The following is an 18,764-nucleotide window of genomic DNA, read 5'->3' as shown; positions in this document are numbered from 1 at the left end:
GCTACCTTTCAGCTCTCCCTACCAATTTTATTGTTGTTAATCCTCACCCGAGGATATTTTTTCCATTGATTTTTAGAGAGAGTGGAAGGGAAGAGGGGGGCCGTCAATGTGAGAGGGACACATGGAGTGGATGCCTCCTGCACACACCCCATCCACAGCCGGGGACCTAACCTGCAGCCCAGGTACATGCCCTTAACCAGGAATCAAACCCACAGCCCTTCAGTGCCCAGGCCAGTGCTCTAACCACTGAGAAACACCAGCCAAGACTCTCCCTGCTCATTTTAAGAAGTTCTTTCTGCCGAGTCATCATGGCTCAGTGGTTGAACATTGACCTATGAACCAGGAGGTCATGATTCAATTCCGGGTCAGGGCACATGCCTGTGTTGCCAGCTCCATCCCCAGTGTGGGGTGTGCAGGAGGCAGCCGGTCAATGATTCTCTCTCATCATTGACGTTTCTATGGCTCTCTCCCTCTCCCTTCCTCTCAGAAATCAATAAAAATATATATTTTTTTAAAGACATTCTTCCTATTAGCTAACCTGAATCTCTTCTGTCTGGCTGAAACCTGCACCCATTCTGGGGTTTGGGCTCTTTTAGGGGCAGGAGGGAGCACACCTGTCTCCCCACCCCCTCCCTCCTCCCAGGCAGAGCACCGGCTCCTGTACCGCCGGCCGGGCCGCCTCCGCCGCTGGCTGAGCCGTTCTGCTTGGAGTTCTCATGGAGGAGCTGGAACCAGTCCCGCAGGCGATCCCCCAGGTCGGCCAGGTCCTGGCCCGTGCAGGTCTCTGCAGAACAGGGGCGGGGGGGGGGGAGGGGGGGGTGAAGGTGAGGGAAGCATGATCTTAGCTTGAGATGCTGCCCTGTAGGCAGGAGGTGGGCAGCTGTCAGGGACGCTGTAGAAAGGGAGTTAGAAACTGGAGGCTCCCTCCCCGCCCTCTCCCACCTTCTTCCTCCCCTCACCCCCCAGCACAAAGCACAGCACAGGCTCCCTGTGGCAGGGGTCCGAGCCCTCCTGCTCTGTTAGCCAGCCAGCCCACCCCAGGCCTGCCCTTGGCAGGGAGACCCAGCCCACCGCCCTGGCCGTGCCCGGCACTCCTCGTTACCTGCTTTGCCATCCGCGGTGGAGCTGGTGGCCTGCTCCGTGGGGCAGGGGCAGGGGCCCTCACATCTCACCGCCAGCTGCTTGCTGCTCAGGCAGGCCTGCTGCTCCAGCTTACACTGCACAAGGCCAAAGGGCAATGGGCGACGGGGCCTCACCCCGGGGTGCCCTGCAGCTGGGGGCATCTAGTTGGCAGCCACATCTGCCTTCCCCGTGGCTGACAGGAGGCCAGGGCCCAGGAACAGCCCACCTGGTCCCTCTGGTGGCCACAGGTGCACAGTGCAGCGGGCAGCAGGCTCAGGAAGGGGCTTAGCAATGGAAGGCGCCCAAGAACCCCTCTGGACACCAGACTGCCTTCTCTGCACCTTTCTCTTTTCCAGGACTCCCATGTCCTCCTCCTCCTCTCACCCCCAGCCACCCACCTGCCCTATTTAGCTATTACCCTCTCCTGCCCTCATGGCCTCCCCTCCCGCCCACCCAGTCCCTTGGTCCCCGGGTCACTGTCTGCTGGCCCCCTCCCTCGATGGCCCTTTGCTCAGCTCTCAACAACAAACAGCTACGGCTGTTGAGCATCTGCTAAGTCTTGCGCTTTCACTGAAACCGCTGGGCAGCAGCTGTCAGCCAGAGCCAGCTGCTGAGGGCTCCCCCTCCTGCCCTCAAAGCTTTCCCCGGGCGGGGTCTGCCTAAGGAGGCGGGCGGGGGCTGTCACAGCACCGTCTCCAGCGTTAGCTCCCTCGGTCCCTTCAGCTCTGGGGGAGAATTGTGTTTCTCGCGCTCAGCAGAGAACACGGGCGCTCCGAGAGGCCCAGGGCCTGGGACGGAGGCCAGACCTCCTGATGCCTCCACCTCCCGAGGGACAGCGCCATGACCTCGGACCACAGCCCGCTCCGACGCCCGCGCCCTCTGTCACCCGTCTCCTCGGTCTCCCCCTGCCTTCTCGCTGCAGCTCCTTGGCCTCCAGCTGTAGTCTCTCTCCCCTCCCTCCCTGAAAGGGTGACTTCATCCCCACCTGCTTCACCCATCACCCACGGGGCGGGCGGCCGGTTCTTAAACCTGCGCATCTCCCCCAAAGGGGTCTCCAGCCCCAGATCCCAGCCCACGCCAACCGCCAGTGTCCTCCAGACTCCCAGCTCCCCGCGGCCGGTGGGAGCACTCACAGCCAGCACCGTACTTCCATGGCATTCTAATGTTTATAAAATGGGCTTCCACAGACATGGTATCGTTTAATCCTCACAAACATCCCGTAAGGCGGGAAATCCTTCCCACACCGTCAGCTCCTGGAAGGGTAACCCTCCTGCCCCAGAATGCCCAGTGCTCACTGGGGAGCCCCATCCCCTCCACGTGGAACCTGCTGGGGGCGAGCTCGTCCTTCTCCCCCGGTCACTGGCCCACAGAGCTCCTTCCTCCCACAGCCCTCAGGACTGTCAGGAGGCCCCGTCCTCCTTTCCTCTAACTCCTGTCCCCTGCCCATCTGCCTCTTCCAAGCCCCACCCGCTACCTGCACCTGCCTGAGACCAGGGGCGGGTCTGGTGCAGGCCCTCGGTAGCCCCAGCCCAGGGCTCAGGTGCCCCTGCTCTGATTGGCTACATGGAATGCATTGCCACTAGCCCTGTGGGACCCCCATCAGCCCTGGGAGTCCCTCAGGAGGCCCTGATGGCCGTTCAGTCCTCTGTTCCCTGTGGCCTCAAGTGCATCCCACCCCCATCCCTGTGGGGCGAGGGGTCCTCACCACAGAGCTATACGTGTGGCCGTCAGAGCCACAGACGGAGGCCAGCTGGGCCATGTGGCAGGGCTTGCAGGCGGTCTCTTTGTTTGCATGGAGTTTCAGGGCAGGCTGCTTGATCCTACAGGAGGGGAGGGGTGGGGAAGGCACGGGATAGAGGTGAAAATGAGGGAGGGCCCTGTGTGTGTGTGGCTCCTCGGGCCCATAGTTGTGTCAGGAGCTTGGGAGGGGAGTGAATCCTCCAGCCCCAGTCCAGCCTTCAGATGAGACAGCCCCCGCTCGCCCGCATCTTGGCTGTAACCTCGTGAGAGACCCTGAGCCAGAACCATCTGACAGAACCAGGTTCCTGACCCTCATACAGGGTGAGATAGCACATATTTGTTATTTTAAGACGCTGCGTTTTGCGGCAGGTTGTTTCCCGGCAATAGATAGCTAATGCATGGGAGAGGGTGAGCCCAGCCCGCGCTCTCTAAGCGAAACCCCCCTCCCCACGCACCGCTCACCTGTGCTCCAGCTTCTTGCGGCTGATGCACATGGCCCGCTGGAAACCCTGGGCGACGCACACCTTGTGGCGGCTGCACTTGACCTTCTGGCAGGGGTCCTTGGTGGTGTCCAGGGCTGCGGGCACATGGCCAGAACGCAGGTCAGCCGGGAGTCAGTGCCAGCGATCCCCGGAGTCCCCCCCGCCTCACTTCTGCGCCCGGAGGTCCCTGCCTCCAGCAGCTCTTGGTAACCCGAGCCCCTCAGCTCCAGGACTCCCCCCCACCCCACCCCCACCCCGGCCTCCAGTCTTCCCGGGTGCCAGCCACCCTCCCCGGCCTGGCAGGGGCGTTACCTTCATCTCCCTGCTGACTGTCCTCCCAGCTCTTGATGTAATCGTCCTAGGAAAGCACAGAGGGGGTGGAGGAGAAGGGAGGGGCTGAGGCTCACATCTCGGAGTGGAGGTTCCGCTCCAGGGCCAGGGAGGACAGGCCTGGGCCACGGGGGGCACAGGTAGATTGTCGCCATCTTGGTGGCTGCTCAGATGGCCCTTTTCTGCCCAGGCCCTGCCAGTGGCCTCCCCCAAACCTCTAGTCCCCTAAACCCATGTCCAGAACCCCTTCCTGCTTCTTCCATAAGCTCCTTTTCCACCCCCACCCCCACCCGGCCAATCCCACACTGGGTGCTACGGGGAAGTCTGGTGAGGGTGCAGAGAGAGGAGCGGGGAGTGGAGCATGTGGCTGCTGAGCGGCCCCCGGGTACTCACCTCCACCTCCTGGGGGGTCGGGAAGCAGCCGCAGGCCGTGGGAAAAGAAGCGGGAGGAGAGAGAGAGAGAGATGGGGATTTCAGTGAGGCCCACCCTCAGACCCCTGACCCCAGGGCTCCCAGCCTCACCGCGTGGCTGTGGGGCCCGGGCCCTGGTCTTTCATCACTGCGGTCCTCTGACCTCTGAGCCTCTCACTGGAGGCCAGTGTTCCTGTGTCTTCACCGCAGACAGCCTAAGACCTGGCCCGCGTAGGGTCCGCCCAGGAGCAGTAGGGGTGAGGCCCGCGGCGTTGAGAGGGTGAGGCCCGTCCCCCTCCCCCAGACCCTGAGGCTGTTCCTGAGCTCAGCCGCCTCCGCCCGCGGGCGATGTCCAGGGGCCTCCCGGGAAAAGCGGTTCTCAGCCTGTGCCCCGGGTGGCCCAGAACCACCACCTCCCTCTGCAAGGGTGCGTCCCTTGCCAGTCTCCTCCCCAGACCTCGCCCACCGTGCCCGAGGCAGGAGGCCCTTCCCAGAGGTGGCACAGGGACCGCTTTTCCTCGAGGTCTGCCTCTCCTGCAGAGCTCAGGTGGCGCATGGAGAGAAAGGGGGCCGGGTCCTCAGGCACCAAGGTCCCGCCACAAACCCTCAGGCTCCCAGGGGCCTGAGAGGCCCTCTGAGGCCGTCTGGCCCAGCCCCTCTGTGACAGGAGAGGCCGGAATGCCCGGACACAGGAAACGGCCCGACCCAGGTGGCACCATCACAGAACCCGGGTCTCCTGACACCAGCACACGCCTCTCTTCCGGCTACGACACAAGGTCCCCAAGGCCGGAGGCACAGGGACGGTCACCCCACCTGCTCTGGCCACAGGGGCCGTGGACCGAGGAGCGGCTGAGGCAGCGGCTCCACACAGCCCAGCTCACTGGCAGGACACGCCCTGCACGCCTGCTTTTCCTCCTTCCCCCTGGGTGGGGGGTGGCATTGCTGGGCCCTGGCTAACAGGGTGCTTCGGGTGGGAGCTCTGCCAGGCACGGGAGGCTGGCGGTGCCAAGGAGCCAGCTGGCCTCCTCTGGATGGAGGCAGAGGGGCATCAGGAGCCACACACACTGCCCACTCACCCAGAGTCCCGGCCCCCGAGGGTCAGAGGTGTGCAGGGGTGAGGTGGGAAGGCCAGATGCCTGTCACGCCTGGGGGGTGGGGGGAGGGCACAGGACTCCTGATCACAGGGCAGCCACAGGGGGCAGCCAGGGCACAGAGGAGGGCAGGCACCGCTGCTGAAAGCCCCAGGGCTCGGGGTCTCCCTGGAGGTGGACTAGCATCAGAGGAACCACAGGGGCAGGGCCTCCTCCACGCGCTTCTAGGCAAAGGCCGGGCCGCGGCCAGGGCTGAGCAGGCAGCTGGGTCAGCACCCCGGCAGAGTGCACGTGGGCACGTGTGTACTGTGTGCTTCTGCACACGGGTGCATGCATGCCTGCAGGTCCCCGTCTGTGAGCACGGGTATATGAGCACACACGTGTAAGCAACATAGGAAACCAGGACACGTCCCGGCGGCTCACCCAATGCCAGGCGGCTTTTATCCACCACTTCTCCCAGCGGCCTCAGCCTTCACACTTCGGCAGGGAGGCCCCCCTTTCCGCCTGACCTTCCAGACGCTTCCGCGGAGAGAGGGCGAGGCCGGGAAGGGAGGGCGGGAAGGGTGGGCAAGAAGCCAGCGGCCTCTCCCTGGGAGGAGGGCGTGGCTTGCACAGCTCCGCTCTCTCCGTCCTGCTTTCCCAGCATCTCTTTGTTCATGTGCCTCCGTGTCTCTCCTCTTTCTCTCTCCCCTCCACTCCGCCCACACCTGTCCCTCCCTCTTGTCCCAGCAGCCCAGTGTCCGCTGTCCTTGAGCCCGGGGGCGGCGGGAAGAAGCCTCCGAAGGGCTTCCGGACAACCCCGGCCTGGCGGCCCCGGGCACCGGACCGTCCAGCCCCGCTCCAGGTTCAGGCACCCCCAGCTCCGCAGGGCCCCTCGGCACACCCCTACGGAGCCTGCGGGGCTGGGAGCTGAGGCCCAGCTTCCCTCGTGTGGTCGGGCCCAGGGAGCCAGCCCAGACCCGGCCCTTCCTCTCCAAGACCTCCTCCGGGCAGAGGGCCTCTCTGGGGTCCACTCCACCCTGTGGGAAGCGGACACGTGGAGGCTGGGAGCGGCCCAGGGCTGCAGCCAGGGTGACACGGTTTGGGTTTGGATCTTCCCCACACCCCATCATCCCCCGGGAGGGGAGTGGGTGTGGGCTGTGGAGAGGGAAGTGGCTGTCCCGGCCAACCAGGGCTGTGTGCCCCAAACCCGCCTGCACCTGCACTGGAAAGGGGGAGGGGGTGCCCCCAAACCCGCCTGCACCTGCACTGGAAAGGGGGCGGGGGCGCCCCCAAACCCGCCTGCACCTGCGCTGGAAAGGGGGAGGGGGCGCCCCAAACCCGCCTGCACCTGCGCTGGAAAGGGAGGGGCTGTGTGTCAGCCAAGGGCCTCCAGCCTGCTCACCCACACTCTCACCCCCCACCCCACTGCCTACCCCCCAGCCATGCTGTGAGCCTTTGGAGCTCAGTACCAAGTGGGCCTTGAAGGTCAGGACCAAGAATTTTTTTATTAGAAATCTAAGGGAACGAGGGTGGGGAAGAGGGAGTTTGAGAAAGATTTCACCCCCAACTCCTTCCTTAGCGCCCTGGCGGGGAGCTACGTCCACTCCCCCCTCCACCCTCTCCTCCCGATCAGCCTGCAGGGAGTGAGCGCCTGCTGTGTACAGCGCTGCCCTCCGCTCCAGCCGCGCCGTCCACGTGGTGGGTGGAGGGAGCCCGGAGCCTCACTCCCAGGAGGGGAGCAGCTGCAGCAGGGAGGGGAGAGGGGTGAGGAGAGGAGTGGGGAGAGGGGTGAGGAGAAGGTTGAGGAGAGGGGGGAGGATTGGGGTGAGGAGAGGGGAGAGGAGAGGGGAGAGGAGAGGGGTGAGGAGAGGTGAGGAGAGGGGTGAGGAGAGGGGAGAGGGGTGAGGAGAGGGGTGAGGAGAGGGGAGGGTTGGAGTGAGGAGAGGGGTGAGGAGAGGGGAGAAGGGTGAGGAGAGGGGTGAGGAGAGGGCAGGGTTGCAGTGAGGAGGGGGGTGAGGAGAGGGGAGAGGGGTGAGGAGAGGGGAGAGGGGTGAGGAGAGGGGGGAGGAGAGGGCAGGGTTGCAGTGAGGAGGGGGGTGAGGAGAGGGGTGAGGAGAGGGGAGGGGTGAGGAGAGGGGAGAGGGGTGAGGAGAGGGGTGAGGAGAGGGGAGAGGGGTGAGGAGAGGGGTGAGGAGAGGGGAGAGGGGTGAGGAGAGGGGGGAGGAGACGGGGGAGGAGAGGGGTGAGGAGAGGGGTGAGGAGAGGGGGGAGGAGAGGGGAGAGGGAGAGGGGGAGGGGGAGGAGAGGGAGAGAGGGGAGGGAGAGGAGACGGGGGAGGAGAGGGGGGAGGAGAGAGGGGAGGGGGAGGAGAGGGGTGAGGAGAGGGCCCGGGCCGCACAGGATCCCCTCCCTGCAGCGCCCGCTGGGCGAGCACCTGCCTGTGGGAGCTGCGCCTGCTCCCGGGGCTGCAGCAGGAAAGGAACAGCGTCTGTGAGGGGGCTCGGTGTCCAGAACACACAGCGAGCGAGAAGAAGAGAGCGTGCACTTGGGGCGGAGGAAATGGGGGGATCAGAAACAGGTGGAACGAGGCCCGGGGAGGAGAGAGGCCACCAGGGGCAGCAGAGGCGGGTGCGGAGGGACAGTCTCCCCTGAGACCCGAAGTTCTGGGCGGAGGACGGGCACGTCAGCGCCACCTGCTCCGCAGCCGGCCTGACCCCGCACCGCGCTCAGCTCGGCGGCTCAGGAGCCCAGGGAAGCAGGCCTGGTGCGTCAGGAGTAAGTCCTCTTTCCTGTGGGTACGTGCCTGCCTGCCTCTCCCCTCTGCATCCCGGGAAGCAGGCAGGACCGGAATCAACCCCGTAAGACAGCGAGGAAGCCGAGGCTCAGAGGCCGAGCAACTGGCCAAGCGACACAGACAGAATGGAGCGTGAGCCGGGCCGGCCTGGCCCCGAGGGGACCGCGGCCCCCGGGCGGGCAGGCGGGTCTCCTGTTGAGAGGGGAGCGGAGCCGGGACTGAGGGGGGCAGGGAGGGGGTGAGGGCTTTGGACCAGAGTCTGCTCTAAACTTGGCTCTCATGGGACCTCAGCAAGTCACTCCCCGTCTTGGGGCCCGTCCCCCTCTGTGCCAGGGTCCCTCTCAGCTGGGGCTGCCCGGAGAACCCCCCCAGAGCCCCTGAAACCATCGGCGGCCTCCGGGGTGCGGCTCAGGAGACTCCCTGGGCTGAGCGGGCAGCGGGCGGCCTCGCACCAGCTCCGGGTCTGAGGCCTCCAGCCCCCATCTCCTGTCCAGTGCCCCTCTCATCCTCTCTGGTCCCCCCTCTCTTCACTCCCCGCGGAGCCTGAGGGAAGAGGAGCAGCTTCCTCTCCCGGGAGGGAGCCCACCCCCCGCAGGTGCTCTGCCAGAGGACGGCTGCCCACCCTGCCCCCGGGCACCGCGGAACCCGCTCCTGACTGCCAGGCCTTTCCCCGGCGCGCACCGCATCCGCCCGCTCCAGGCTGACGGCATCCGCCTGCAGCCACAGAAGCTGCCCTGCCCTTGCCTCCCCCCTGACCGCTCCACCGCCTCCTCCTCCTCTCTCTGGCTCGCCCTCCCTTCTCTCAGCCTCCTCTCCTTCCCTGCCAGCCCCGGCCTCAGCCCCGGCCCGGCCCCGGGGTCTCCCCGCGTCCTCCCCTCCACAGGGATCGCTCTGCACAGTCTGAGCACGTCTCTCCCTCCCCACCACCCTTCCCTGCGGACAGAGACCAGAGGGCTCCCCAGCCCAGGCCCAGCACCAGCACCAGCACCAGCACCAGCACCAGCACCAGCACCAGCACCAGCAGACGGCTCCCCTCCTCTCAGCCGTCCGCGAGGAGGCACTGTGCTGCCTCCTTTACGTTCATTGGCTCATTGGCTCCTCACCACGACCTTGAGAGACAATGGCTGTTGTTACCCCATTTCTCAGGTCACAAAATCCAGGCTTAGAAAGGCGCAGGGGCTTGTCCAGGATCACACACCAACTGCACAGCAGAGGAGAACTGGTGGCCCCAGGGCTGTGATTCCGGGGCCTGTACCCCCCAACCAAGGCTCGGTGCTGCTCCAGGTCCCAGGCCCGGGGCTGGGCCCCAGAGGCCCGTCCCAGCCAGGGCGGCTTCTCCCATTCCACCAGCTCTGCTTCCACCACACACACACACACACACACACACACACACACACACACCCCGCAGGAGGTCCTGCAGCAAGCAGAGAGGAGGGACTGGCAGTGGCGTGGTGGGGGAGACATTGCACCCCCTTCTCCAGGCACTTTCCAGAAACCCCTCGACATGCCCCTGGTTCGGCTGGTTTGGCGCTAACCCATCTCCCGCTTTGATCTCTGAGGCTCAGTTCTGTTGCCATGGGAACGGAGCCCGCCGTGCCAAGCGTGGGGAGAGATGGCGGAGGGCGCAGCCAGGCCGCCCTGAAGGGCACACGCTGGGTGTTTCCTCGCAGTGTTTACTTCCTGTCACTTCAATTAGCACCCAAATCACCCGCTCACTTCACAGCTTGAATTAACCCGTCTCTCCCGGCCTCCCCATCTGGAGGGAGGAGGAGACGCAGCAGGAAGTGGAGCAAAGGAAGAGCAGTCCTTCCTGGGCCCCAGCTTCCTGGGCTAAAGCCCGGTGCCCCGTCTCCGCTGCCCCTGTGCTGCAGTGTGTGCAGTGTGCCGCCTGGCCCTGCCGCAGCGGAGCCTGCGGGCGACCGAGCCTGCCCTCCCGGCCTCCGCCTCACAGGGGAGGTGACGCCCGGCCTTCCGCCCTGAGAGCACTTTCCGCTGGGAAGCTCTGCACTTGGGAAACCACAGAAGATCCCGGACGCTCAGCTCTTTGGCAGGAAAGGTGGGAGCTCCGGGGAGGGGTGGACACGATGCACTTTCGGGCCTAAACCGGTTTGGCTCAGTGGTAGAGGGTCGGCCTGCGGACTGAAAGGTCCCGGGTTCGATTCCGGTCAAGGGCATGCACCTTGGTTGCAGGCACATCCCCGGTAGGAGGTGTGCAAGAGGCAGCTGGTCGATGATTCTCTCTCATCGATGTTTCTAACTCTCTATCCCTCTCTCTTCCTCTCTGTAAAAAATCAATAAAATATATTAAAAAAACAAACAAACAAACAAACAAAAACCTTAACCTCGATCTCAGACTTTAAAAAAAAAAAAAAAAAAAAAAGATGCACAGGGTCACAAGGGGCCTCCAATATCAACTTTTACATTTTTTTATTGACCCTATGGGGCGACATCGGTTAATAAAGTTATACAGGCTTCAGGCGTACAATCCTGTAATACACCATCGGAATATTGTATTGTCTCCTTCCGTCGCCGTTTACCCCCCCCACCCCACACCCTGAAGTACAGACTTTCGCCTCTGTCTCTACATGAGGATCCGCGGTCAGAGGCGCACGGATGGGACCAAAAGATGCTCACTCACCCCCAGGCGTCCCTAAACCACCCCTCGTAACCCTGTTAGGACATTTCTTTGTTTTGTAACAGACCGAGACCCTCTCCCAACCTCCGGAGGGCCCAGCGCCCGGCATCACTCTGCCTCATGCCTCAGGCAGAAGCCCGATGGAGCCCAGGCCCGGGGAGGCCCGGGAGTGGAGACCTGTGGCCAGGCCTCCTCCTGCTCCTCCCTGCAAACAGCCAGGGGAGCACTCAGTGAGGGACCAGGGAGGAAGGGGGGGGGGGGCCCATGGGGCTGCCAGGCTCCCTCTCAGCGGAGGACTGACCCCGCCACGGGCGGCAGAGGCATCTGGAGGAGGCAGTGCCCGTGTGGAGGAGGGCGGGAGCAGCGGTCACTGCATATTTGTCCGTCTCTCAGAGGGAGCGGCGGGCTGCCAGGCCTGGACAAACAGACGGAGACGGGCACCTGGCAGCCTCCCTGCTCCCATCTCCTCTCCCCTCGGAGGAATTTCCTTGGAGGGCCTGGCTGTGCCTGTCCCTCCCTGCATGCCAGGAGCTTTACCGGCCTTCGGTATGCGCGCACCAACGCCCTCGGCAGCCTCCCGGAGCCTGCCCTCCGGCTAACCCAGGGCATCCGGGGCCATCCGGCCTCTGTGCCAGGCAGACCCCCGTCTCCCTCCTGGCTCACGGTGGGGCAGAGCGGAGACGGTCCCCAGGTGCCTGCCCCAGTCTGGGTCTGTTTCTCCGCCTATAACGTGTGGGGCTTCGTGCTTAGTGCTGAATGTTGCCAGGCTCTTCCAAAATGATACCCCTCACCCCCTCCCTCCATCCCCAGCTCTTCCAAAATGATACCTTTGAGGAGAGGGGAAGGGAGCCCGGCCCGTGTGGCTCAGTGGTTGAGCACTGACCTAGAAACCAGGAGGTCAGGGTTCGTTCGATTCCCGGTCAGGAATTGATCTCCAGTGTGGGACGTGCACGAGGCAGCCGATCCATAATTCTCTCTCATCATGGATGTTTCTCTCTCCCTCTCCATTCCCCTCTGAGATCAATGAAAATAAATAAATAATTTTTTTTAAAAAAGAGGGGATGCTGAAGCTGGTTTGGCTCAGTGGATAGAGCATCGGTCTGCGGACTGAAGGGTTCCGGGTTCAATTCCGGTCAAGGGCATGTACGTTGGTTGTGGGCACATCCCCAGTAGGGGGTGTGCAGGAGGCAGCTGGTCGATGTTTTTCTCTCATCAATGTTTCGAGGTCTCTATCCCTCTCTCTTCCTCTCTATAAAAAAATCAATTATATATATATATAATAATAATAAAATTTTAATTTAAAAAATTTAATAAAAAATATAATAATAAAATTGTAATAAAAACTTTATTATAATAAAATTTTTATATATTATAATAAAAATAAATAAAATAAAAAAATAAATTTAAATTTTAGAAAAAAGGGGGTGGGAGTCTGAACTCCATGTCCTCCACCCATGCAGGGAGCAGGGAAGGAGGCAGAGGGTGCCCGCGGCAGAGGTGAGAGGCAGCCCGGCTGGCTCCCCTACCTGCTGAGCAGCCGGCCTCTCCTCGAGCATCGGGGTGCCTGCCTCAGGGAGCCTGTCTGCCCGAGGGAGCACAGCTCCCATGGGCGGCTGGCCTGCTCTGTGGGCACTGAGGCCGGGGTGGAGGGCTCTGAGCCTCCAAACCCAGGAAAGGGGGTGGCTGGCTGCAGGGAGGCCCAGAGCCACAGACGCAGAGGCTGACGGAGGGAGGCGGGACAGTCTTCCTTCGCGGGGTCACTCCCTCCCTGTGACCCGAGTGATCTGTGGAGAGTCCGGGTGCTGGGCTCTAGGGGGACTGTCCCAACCTTTTGGGGTCCCCAAAGAGGAAGAGATCTCCTAAGCAGCCAGCGTGGCTCGGCCCAGAGCTCCCGAAGAGGACGGGGAGGGGCTCGGAGGAGGGTCGGCCCAGGTCCTTCGGGCTCTCACATTCCGCAGCGCACACGGTGATGCTGAGCACCTGCTGTGTACACACACGCCAGTGTAGTGCTCCCAGGACAGGCCGCTGAGGCCCCCTGAGCAGTCTATTTCCAGACCTGCCCTCAGGGGCTCACCCGGGGAGATAGGAGACAAACACACATTAAAAATACCCGCAGGAGGGCTGCTGAGATAAGCAGGAGGCCACAGGGCAGCGCCAGAGCAGGTGGCCAGTCAGTACTGCAGGCCCCAGAGGCCGGAGCACAGCTCCACCTGAATGCTGGCTGGGCCTCGCGGGGTCAAGCTGTCCCATTTCAAGAACCACATCGCCCCACAGCCCACCCGGTCAGACACAGCGGCATCTGAACTCTGCATCCAGCCCTGAGCCGGGAAACATTCCCTTGCTTACAATCCTAAGGCTCACGCTGCGCCTGCCATCCACACGCACAGCAGCATGCCCATCCCCGGTCTGCTGTCCCCCCAGATGCCATCCCGCCCCACTTCTTAGGTTTCTCCATCTCTGGCTGAGACACCCCTACCCTGATCTGGTCACAAATACTTCCTCAAGAGCAAAAGGAAAATCCCTCCCCGAAACCTCGAGACGTGCTGCCTAGCTGGTGGCCAGGATGGGGTGGTGGGTGGTGGGGAGTGGGGGGTGGGTGTTGGGTGTTGGGTGGTGGGTGTTGGGTGGGGGGTGGGGGGTGGAGGGTGGGGAGTGGGTGGTGGGTGTTGGGGAGTGGGGGGTGGGGAGTGGGGGGTGGGTGTTGGGTGTTGGGTGTTGGGTGTTGGGTGTGGGCTGTGTCTGCGGGGGAAGGGGCTGTTCCCAGGCTCCAGTGCTGCCTTCCTGGCCCCGCGGAGTGACGGGGGCGTGGTGGGTGGCTCTGGTGAGCCTGCTCATTAAACCAATGGGGAAATCAAGGGCCAAAGATGTGAGGTGGCTCCCCAGGGCCACACGATTCGTCTGTCCTCTCACCGGAAGACAAGCTGAGCGCCCTCCCGGGGCCCCAGGGCCCGGGGCAGGATAGAGCTCTCCACCCCTGCAGACAGCCACCCGCCGGAGATGCCCGGAGACGGGTGGGTGGTGTCAGCTGTCCTGCTAGGAGCTGGGAGATGAGAGGAGCACATGACATCCTCTCCAGGCAGGGGGCTCCGCTCTCCCTCCTCCCAAGGCTCGGAGCCCTGCTGGGTGCTCCAGTCCCTCTCCATGGTGACACCGCTCTTGTGTGAGAGAGGACACAAAGCCAGGGCGGAGGGAGAGCTGAGGGGAGAACCCCAATTATGGAATCCATCCTGACCCAGTTTGGGGTTCTTCTCGCATCCCACACTGATCCACCAACATCTGTGCGGCTCATCCCACACCGGCCCGGCTGAGGTGTGAGGGGCAGGGCGGTCAGAGGAAGCACCGGGGTGGCTGAAACTTGCTGCTGGCCCGCTGGGTGAGCACAGGGACGTGGGAGTCCTGTGTGGCCGGCAGGCGAAGCCTCCCTGGGAGGGGCGCAGTCTGCAGTGAATGGGTGAGTTAGTGAATGCACATCGGCCTCTTTGCATGGAGATGAGCTGCCGGTGCCTCCTCATTGGCCTGCTCCCCAGGGCCTGGCTACCTGGCAATGCTGAGCCTGCTGGTGGCTGCTCGGTGGGGCTACAGAGTATTTATTGCCCGAAATGGGGGCCTTCGTGGTTACGCATCCATTCCCGTCTCCTTGCCTAACACTGAAGCTCAGAGAGGTTATGGGATCTGCCTGGCATCACGTGGCAGAGCCATAATCTGAACCCAGGCCTCCAGGCCCCGCGCTCCCGCCTCTCCTGGGGGTCACCTGCCCAGGGCCGGGAGCAGTTGGGGCCGCCGGCCCACTTCGTAGGCAGGGCTGCTCCCGCCAGGCACCCTTGAGACTCACAGAGCATAAGCCAGGGTGGACGTTGCTCTTCAGGGTAGGTCCTTCCCTCCCCTTGCCACTAACGGTTAAGCCTAGAATTCCCTGAAAAGCAAAGCTGTATTAGACAACTGGGTTCAAATGCCAGCGGTGCCACCCACTAGCTCTTTGACCCTCAGTCATTCCTTCACTTCTCTGTGCCTCCATTTCTTCAGCCACCAAACGAGTGGGCCATACAGTAACCCTAAGGACCTCACAGACTGCCCGGGGCACCGAGGGGCTATGCCCAGTGCCTCCCGCAGGGAACGGCAGAGGCGAGCACTCATGGCAATCAGTGGTTCAACACATTCCCGGGTGCCTCCTGGGTGCCTCCTGGGTGCCAAGCACAGTGCTGGACACTCCTCAATGCCATTAACTTTTAATGGAGACAGAGTGCAAAGCAGGGAAGAGGAGAAACAGTCGGTGAGTGCTGCCTCCCCAGGCGCCGGGAGCCGCCGGGAGAATGCTGGGTAATGGGCCTGGCACCTCGCAGCTGTCCATCTCTGTCTCTGAGGCCCTGGGTGCTGGTTCCAAAGGCCTGCAGGACAGCCCCGCCCTGTCAGTGAGTCCGGGCGGGGGCACTGGCCGCAGGGCTCTGGGAAGCCCGGGCCTGCCCAGGGCCAGGCACAGCTGGATCCCAGCATCCCCTGCTCCTCTGGCATGGCACTCCCTCCTCCTGGGCGTTGGCAGAGGTCTGCCCGGGGCCAGGACAGGAAAGCCCTGTGCCCCCTGTAGGGGAGGGTGCTCCCCGGTAAACCCTGCCCTCATTACCCCTAGTGCTCAGAGAAAGAGGCTAAGCTGGACTCGCCCTGCCAGCTCAGACCAGTTCCTCGTGGGCACAGCTCCAAGCTTTCCTCCTTTTCCTCTTCCCCTGACCCCTTAGACATGATTCCCTCCGCCTTCCCCTCAGCCCAGTCAATGCCATTTACTGAGACGTGTCCCCCACCCTCACTATGGACACCCCCATCCTATGTCCGAAGAATATCCCGTTCTCCTGCTCACCTCCCTTCCACCAAGGGACCCCGTGCTATTTTGTGATTGATGGTGGACAATGTTCTGGCTCAACTTGACAGCACGTTCAAGGTTCAAAAGAATCGCCTCTGTCCCCGCGCAGGAGCCGCGCGTGTTTTCAGAGGGCCTTCCGCCCCTCGGGTGGGAAGCGGGACCTCTGCTAACAGAGGAGGGTGTCTGTGGTGTCTGAGGGTGACTGTGCAGGCACAGTCCGTGTACTGCACAATTCCAGGGAGCGCCCTTCACACCGGGGCACCCCTAAAGTTATGCAATGCAGTGCCTCTGAGCTGGCAGCATCCCGCCTTTCTGCAAAAGCCGCCAGCAGGTCCCAGCGCCGGAACCTTCTCCACAGCCTCCCCTGACCGTCCTGCAGCCAGAGCTCCCCTTTCCTGGGGCTTTTAGAGGAAACCTGCCCTGAAAAGCCTCAGGCCACGCCACCGACACAGCCCCGCGGCTTCCGTGAACCCCATGGGGCAGGCCCTGCAGAATTCCAAACCCGGCGCCTTTCTCCCGATGAGCTGAGCGTGGGAGGGAGGGGGGAGCATGTGGCACGGATCCAGGGGGACAGGTGGGCAGCCCTGTGCCGGGGGTCAAGCAGCCAGTCTTTATCCTCACCCACAGAGAGGGCTACTGGAAGCAGGTGGAGGAAGGGCGTGGGGCGGCGTCATTTATTTTTAAACCTTTCATGTTCTGATGAAGCACTTCTTTTCCTTCTGACCTTCACCAGTACCGTTTTGTTTTGTTTTGTTTTTTTGTAGTTTTTTTGTGGTTTTTTTTTTTAAGATCAAACAGCCAGTGAGTCTGAGAGAGGCCTGGACCAGTGACACATGGGTTCGGGCTGGGATGGACCAGCCTGCCGCTCCCCCCACCCCCACCCCCCAACCCCTCCCTGCGGCTGTGACCCGCCTGCTGCCCAGGAGACTGCAGCTAGTCTGTGCCCGGCCTGCAGGGGCGGAGGAGGAGGCCTGGCCCGAGCTCCCGGTGCTTGGCTGCACCTGCCGCGGGTGGGGCTAGAGGGTCCTAGATCCTAAGACCAGGCCGCTGTCCAGAGGACGGGCAGCAAGCGGCTCCTTCTGATGCATTTCAGCCCGCCATGACTTTGGGGAGACGCGGTCCCTCCTCTCCCGGCAACAAAAAGATCCTTATCTCCCAGCCTCTTCCATCCTCTGGCTGCCATTCACAGGAAGCCTGCGTGTCTCCAGCATGTCTGGGGAGGACTGCTGGGTGCGTGCGACTTAAGAGAACGGTCGCGGGGCGGCTGGTGCTGCCCTGGGGGGTGCGAGGAGGGCGCCTGGGGACCGAGGAGCCAGAGCTGAGGTCGAAGAAAAGGTTTCTTCCGGGAACGGGCATCGGAGAGCACCAGGTCGCTGGGACCAGTCGTGTTTCCGCGGCGCATCCCGGCCCCTCCTCCCCTTCTCACTCCCACCCCCGCCCTCCCCCGGGCGCAGCCACGCCCTCCGCGCCCCCTTCCCCCGGGACCGCGCCGCCTCCCCCGGAGCCACAGGTGCCGGTAAACACCGCGCTGCGGGGCGGCCGGTCCGCAGCCCCCGCCCCGCCCGGTGCCGCCCGGGGTGAGGCCGGCTCCGGCCCCGCCCGCTCGGGCCGCCGCCTCTGCCTCCCGCACCCGGGGCCACGGGAGTCTCTTCTCCCCGGCTCGGGGCTGGGCTCCCCGGCGGGGCTGGGCTCCCCGGCAGGGCCGGGCCGGGAGACCGGACCGTGTGCGCTCTGGGGCGCGGGCTCCGGGGGCCCGGGGTGGCCGCGGGCATCTCCGCCGCCGTCGCCCGGGGCCCCCTCCCCCATCCAGACCCGCCTCTGACCACCCCGCCTTAGGATCCAGGACCCTCCGCCCCCAAACCCAGAGCCCCAGCCCTTTCCCCTGGGGCCCCCTCCCCCAAAGCCCGAGGAGAGAACGGGCACACGTGCCGGGCGGGCGAAGCCACCTTCCCCTCCAGCCCCGCCCAGACCGGCCCCTCCGCAGCGCCGGGTGCGGAGCCTGCAGCGCCAGCGGCTGGGTGCTGGGTGCTGGGTGCTGGGTGCGAGCCGCGTGGCTCAGAAATAAATACAAATAAATGCAAATAAATAAAACGACAGGGGTGGCTGGGCCCCCGCCCCTCCCGCCCTGCAGCCCACACCCTGCATCCCGCATCCCTGTCGGCGCCCCGCCTGCGGGGAGACCTTCGGGCCAGGAAGACCCAGAACGGGGCTCCCGGCGGTGCGGGCGGCGACGGGCCGAGCCCGGCGGGGCCCCTTGTTTACCGGGAGCCGCGAGCCGGCGGGGCGGCGTGGCCTCGGGCCGCGCGGGGTCCCGGCTCCCCAGCTGCCCCCCACCCCACCCCACGCCCCAGCCCGGCCCTCGGCCCCCGAGGCCGCCCCGCAGGCTTACGTCTCGGAAGCGGTTCCAGTCCTTGATCTTGCCGCTGTACTGCGAGATGGACGACAGCCATTGCTCGTCCTCCATGAAGTTGCCGGGGGTCTCGCCCTCCCGGAGCCCCTTGGCGTCGCTCTGGGCCCAGGCGGCCGCCGCGAGCAGCAGCAGCGGCAGCGCCAGGCGCCCGCAGCCCGGGGCGCGCATGGTGGCCGGTGCACCGGTCCGCTGCCGCAGTGCGGGTCCTCCGCCTCCGCGGCGGGCGCTGCCGGCTCCCTGGGCGCTGCCCCGCCGGGTCCGCTCCGGAGGCCGCGGTCCGGCTGCGATGGGACCGGCTCGGCGATGCACTTGTCTGGAGGAGCCGGCGCTGGCCGCGGAGAGGAGGCGAGTCAGCGAGGCTGCGCCAGCAGGGGCCGCGTCTGCGACTGTGGCAGCAGCATCACGTTTGACATCATCATACCTGCCTCAAAAAAAAAAAAAAAAAAAAAAAAAATGGAGGGGGTAGATTTCAAAAGGAAGCGCTAGATCAGAGCGCCCCAGCCTGGGCGGCCGCCGCAGAGCCCAGCCCAGCACTCGGGGAGCTGCTGCTGCTGCTGCAAAGCCAGGATCCCGACCTGCTGTCTTCCCTTCCCCGGGGTGGCGAGCGAGAGGGGCCCCTAGGGTCTATGGAAGTGGGAGTTGAAGACAGAACTCTCCGGGGACCCAGCCAGCCGGACTCAGGTGTCTAAAAGGAAATGTGGCCACAGACACTTGCTCTCCCTCGCCTCCCACCCGGGGGGCTGAGCCACAGCCCTGACAGCTGGCTTCCTGCGAGTCAGGGCCCTGCAGTAACGGGTGGCTTCGTGGAGACAAAAGCCCTATAACAACTGGCTGCCTCCGAACCCTGGCCCCCCGGCCCCACATGCTCTTTCCAAGGCCAGGCCCGGCCCTGAATGGCGGCGAGAGCGGAGGCAG

At 64.0% G+C, this 18,764-nt stretch overlaps 1 protein-coding gene across 1 annotated transcript in view; it reads right to left on the bottom strand.

Moving 5' to 3' along the window:
- Positions 1-18,270, bottom strand: part of SPOCK2 (SPARC (osteonectin), cwcv and kazal like domains proteoglycan 2) — a 28,909-nt gene extending 10,639 nt beyond the window's left edge. Inside the window, 6 exon segments of the mRNA XM_084904955.1 lie at positions 665-784; positions 1,103-1,217; positions 2,828-2,942; positions 3,325-3,439; positions 3,657-3,702; positions 17,829-18,270. Of these exon segments, the coding sequence (XP_084761081.1) occupies positions 665-784; positions 1,103-1,217; positions 2,828-2,942; positions 3,325-3,439; positions 3,657-3,702; positions 17,829-18,017 (700 nt within the window). The 5' untranslated portion in view covers positions 18,018-18,270.
- Positions 18,271-18,764: the final 494 nt, after the last annotated feature.

This window comes from Pipistrellus hanaki (genome assembly GCF_964339955.1).
Source record: "Pipistrellus hanaki genome assembly, chromosome: 14".
Taxonomy (NCBI): domain Eukaryota; kingdom Metazoa; phylum Chordata; class Mammalia; order Chiroptera; family Vespertilionidae; genus Pipistrellus; species Pipistrellus hanaki.
Note: the sequence above shows the minus strand (reverse complement) of the source record. Positions and strands in the feature narration are given on the sequence as shown.